The sequence below is a fragment of the Drosophila elegans genome, unplaced genomic scaffold (genome assembly GCF_018152505.1).
Source record: "Drosophila elegans isolate 14027-0461.03 unplaced genomic scaffold, ASM1815250v1 contig_133, whole genome shotgun sequence".
NCBI classification, from domain to species: domain Eukaryota; kingdom Metazoa; phylum Arthropoda; class Insecta; order Diptera; family Drosophilidae; genus Drosophila; species Drosophila elegans.
The window spans coordinates 1,998,594-2,003,413 of record NW_024545499.1 but is presented as its reverse complement, the minus strand read 5'-3'; the positions used below and the strand labels follow the sequence as shown (position 1 = coordinate 2,003,413).

General features: G+C 38.3%; 1 protein-coding gene across 1 annotated transcript; it reads right to left on the bottom strand.

Moving 5' to 3' along the window:
* Window positions 1-1,218: 1,218 nt before the first annotated feature.
* On the bottom strand, window positions 1,219-2,804 carry LOC108149675 (retinol dehydrogenase 13-like). The gene is made up of 5 exons (XM_017277422.1): window positions 2,650-2,804; window positions 2,313-2,576; window positions 2,099-2,255; window positions 1,782-2,041; window positions 1,219-1,727 (listed from the first exon to the last, which is right to left on the bottom strand). Exons 1-5 carry the CDS (start codon window positions 2,727-2,729, stop codon window positions 1,475-1,477), a joined length of 1,014 nt encoding a protein of 337 aa, XP_017132911.1. The 5' UTR covers window positions 2,730-2,804; the 3' UTR covers window positions 1,219-1,474.
* Window positions 2,805-4,820: the final 2,016 nt, after the last annotated feature.

Genomic DNA, 4,820 nt, shown 5'->3' with positions numbered 1-4,820 from the left:
ACACGACTACTTCGACACAAATGTTTGTTTTTGCTAATTCACTGTGAGAACATTGAGAAATCGGCTAAATCGTTCGCACTTCTATGTTTAAGAGAATTTAAAGAGAGGCTAAGAGAAATAAAGCTTTTATAATACTATGGAGTAAGAGATTGGCCGATCGAAATTAGATTTTTTTTGAGGTAACGAATAACAAATAAAAGTAATTGGTATTTGATGTATGCATGAACACACACAGATAGCAAACGGTTTAACACTATTATTGACTTAGTCATGCGTGTATCATGTAATAGAAGATAACTAAATATATGTTTTAAAACAATGAAGCTTTGTCAATTTATATCTTTGTCCGATTTGGGTCAAATTAAAACCATAATTCTGAAATATAAAACCATTATTAAATATCTGTCCGATTTTAATACAATAAAAGAGGCTAAAAAGCGTTGCAACGCTTGTTGCATAGCGGGCATGTGTTCGGTATTGAACGGTAACGGTAACGTTAACGGTCAAGATAGCGTGCGTTTGTCATATTTGACCTATTTACTATTTGCTGACTCCTATTAAGTTTGGGGAAATTATGGGGGTAGTTAGTTTGGACATGTTTTGGTACTATGTCGAGGTTTTGTTTTTTAATTCTGTGTGTCTGTGTTTTAATGATTTTTAAGGGGCTGTTGTGATTGGCTGTGTATATTAGGGGTTGTCTAATTGCTTTTTTTGATTCCGAATCCGCTGTTTCGCTTCCTTTGATGCCAACATGGCTTGGTATACCTATAATTATTATTATTCTGGGAAAGTGTTTGGAAAGTCGATTTTGGAACGAGGTGGGGTAGTAGGCATTGTTGTTGGGGTTTGCGATGGAGCTGATTGAGCAAAGGACGTCGGAACATATGGCGTGCTTGCCTCTTTTCTTTATGCAGATTTGTGCACCTATTCTATTATTACCCTGCAAAGAAGTGTAGAAGGCCAAGGCCAAACGATGGCGATTCCACTGGCGACGCCACGGACAACTTGAACCAGCTGCGGTTCAACGCCTTGGTTGAGTACTTCCAGGCGGTGTTGTGCACATACGTGAACACCGTTACCAACGCGTCCGAAGAAGAGGAAGCCCCCCACCCATGCGCTCAACTCCAGGGTGTTCAACACAGCAGGCGCAACTGAAATGAACCTAATTATCCCTTCGGCATATAAATCGAACTTATCAAAAACATTAAACACGCTTAATGAAAGCTGTGAAGTTATGTATTTATTAATAATTTAATACCTATTCGAGAAAAAACTGCTAGTGTTACAATTAAATAAACCGCTTGTTCTAAGCCTACTCAACCTTCTTTACATTTACAATCGTTAGTGCATTGCTCGGACGTTGGATGCTCCACAGGAGTCCCGTTCTCGGTTGGCTGAGTTTTCGCTTTGGTTTCTTCACATTTTCTTCGAGATCAGTAGTCTCATTCTCGGATTGCTACTTTAAGCTTTACGGTTAAGCTTTATCAGAGTCCAAAAAGGATGGCACTGTTGGTTTATCCAAGCCCGTGAATTTCTCACTCTCAGTCCACAGGAACTTCCCCATCGCATCATCCAAGGCTGCAGGAGCCACGTCCTTGGGCTTGCAGTCGCTAAAGTACAAGCCAGTGACCTTCTCCAACTCCGGATCCAGGGCAGCATAGATGGAGGTCTGTGCTCCACTTTTAGGTGTCTTCAGGAACGGCCAAAACAATGGCTGGATGAGATATCTGAGGATAAGAATTTTATTAACGAAGTTCCTTTTTCATTTCGCTTGCACTTACTTCCCAAAGATGGTCTGGAAGAAGGCCCAGTTCCGCGCCAGCCCCGTGTCCACAAGACCAGGATGCAGGGCGTTGACCGTGACGCCACTGCCCTCCAAGCGCTTGGCCAATTCCCGGGTAAACAGCACGGTGGCCAACTTACTCTGGTTGTAGGCCCGACCCTCGTCATAGGATTTCTCGCTGTTCAGGTCAGCCACGTTGATAGCACCTAGCGTATGGGCGATGCTGGACAGGACGACAATGCGACTTGGAGCCGATTTCTGGAAAACGTTTCACACTCTTCACCCTATATTCTTGAGTGACTTATGCCGACTTACCTTAAGCACGTCGAGCAACAAGTTGGTCAGCAAGAAGTGGCCGATGTGGTTTACACCCAACTGCATTTCGACACCGTCCTTGGTTAACATCTTGGGGCCGCGCATCACGCCAGCATTGTTGACCAGGACATGGAGCTTGTCCTGCTCCTGTTTGAATCTAATTTACAACAAAGTTATTCTTCCATTCAATTATTAGTTAGTCGTGTTTGCTCACTCTGCAGCAAATTTACGAATGGATTCCTGCGAACTCAAATCCAATTGTCGGCCGAATATGTTGGGGTTATTCGTCTCCCTGATGATATCCTGGCGGGCAGTTTCACACCTGTTCATGTCCCGGCAAGCCATATAGACGGTTCCTCCCCGCCTGGCAAACTCCAGAGCCGTCTCCTTGCCGATTCCCGTGTTGGCACCGGTGACAATGAATACTTTGCCGGTTTCATCGGTCTTCTTGGTGAACTGACCGCCCTGCATATATTTCCTGAAACACCAACAGTAGCACTTTGGTTATTACACAGTAACACCGGGTTCCAATTATTTCTTGCCAACATTACCTCAGAAAATACACAGCTCCGACAAGAAAAGCGGGCCAAAAAATGATGTTGGCCACCAAACAGTAAGTCGGAATAGCCATTTTGTTTGTGTATAGTGTTATTTATTGTGCAGTAGTTTCAGTTGTGGGATCTCTCAGCGAATGCAAGCCAATCCGGTTACAACTGTCGTTTAAATACAGTGCGCGCCCTCTGTGAAAAGCTTTAAAAAGCTACAAAAAGTGCCTAGTCACGATGAGTGTAGTTCGAAATTACGAGAAGAGAACAAAAAAGGTAAGAAAGGAAGGGCAATTAATTTACAATGTTTTAAAATATTATGTATTCCGGCTTTCAGAAAACATAGTTTTCGGTTAGTCGGTAAGCCAATAACCAGTTAAAGAAATTAATTAATTATTTAGTTCGACTAATGTGGGTCGCAAAGTATAGGCAATACTAAAAAGTTTTCTATTGACCCTCGGCATTTGCAAAAGAAAAATACTGGTTTATTAGTTACATTGTCATATTAACCTTTGTAATCTTCTTCCGCGTTTTCGAAATTAAAATATATGAAGAACAAATATCATAGTGCCCATTAAAAGTATTCAGTAAAAAACGAAATAGGAAGCAAACTTAAGATAGTCAAAGTTAATATACCATTGCCAGATTTAACAAATCTAATCATATTGTGGTACGATTTGTATCACTATGGCAGTATACATATGTAGTGATGATGCGCACCAAAAGCGGTAGAAGTCTACTATAGTAGAATATAGTCTATATATGTATGTATATTTGCTGTGAGTGCTGGTGAGTAATACACCAATCGAAAGGTATCGTTAAAAGAATAGTGATTACATACAAAAAATTAGGAAAATTAATTGGTTAAGGAGAATGGGCTGTGAAAATCACATTCTAAACATTTTTTTAAGTGGAGTTCTTGAGATCGGGTTGGTAAAAAATGTTTTAGCACAGTTTAAATGTTGGTATAACTCCCGATCATTTTCAAATTTAAAATTCGAAACTGATGGGTGTTGGGGCTTGCCGGAATTCAGCCAAATGTTGTCGAAAATATTCAAAATGATTTTTAAAACTAACATTTTTCGGTGTCTGTTTGTCAGTTTCAAACAATTTTAAGGACTTGTTTTAGAGTTCTGGAATAATTTGTCAGGTATTGGACAAACCGTTACAAAAAAGTTTGTTTCACAACGTTTTTTTCAAAAATAGCTTATTTAGCGGAAAATTGACTAAAAATAGCTTAGCTCTGCATGCCCTCAACTTCTAAACTAGTAAAGCTACAGTTAAGTGTCTTAACAGAATTGGTCTAAATAAAAAATAATTTAATTTGTTTTTTTTTCTTACACTTTTTTTGCAAATATTTTTTTAAAACGGCTCTAACGTTATATATTTACGTATATAGTCTTAGGTATTCCTCGTTTTTTGGTATATAAAACGTATTTTTCAATGGACTTTTCGAAAGATATTAGGCAAAAAAACGGCAACTTTTCTCCTCATAAAAGTATGCACCATTAACTGTGTGAGGAAAATGATATAAAACAAGAAAGGAAGCAAACTTCGGCAAGCCGAAGTTCATATACCCTTGCAGCTATTGCAAGAAATAAATATTTTTGAAAACATTAAATTTATGATTTACTTGCTTATATGTCTAAAAGCATTGAAGCAATGATGATTTGAAGCTCAATTATTACATAGTTATTTTATATATTTTTATTATTTCTATGGAAGCTAAATGATATAGTCGTCCGATTTTGATGAAATTTAAACCGTAATTCTGAAGTATTTAACGATTCCTATGTGTCGAAGAACTAATAGAATAATTTAAAACCAGCAAAGTTATAATTTTTTTTGTATTTTTTTCCGATTGTTCCGATTGTATAATCGTCCGATTTTGATGAAATTTAAACCATAATTCTGAAATATTTAACCATTACTATATCTCGAAGAACTAAATTAAAAATTAAAAAACACCAAAGTTATAATTTTTTTTATTTTTTTTTCCGATTGTGCCTATGGGAGCTATATGCTATAGTCGTCCGATCCGACTTATATATTACCTGCAATAGAAAGACAACTTTTGGGAAAGTTGCGTAGAAACGGACGGACAGACGGACGGACAGACGGACATGGCTAGATCGACTCTCCTAGTAATGCTGATCAAGAATATATATACTTTATAG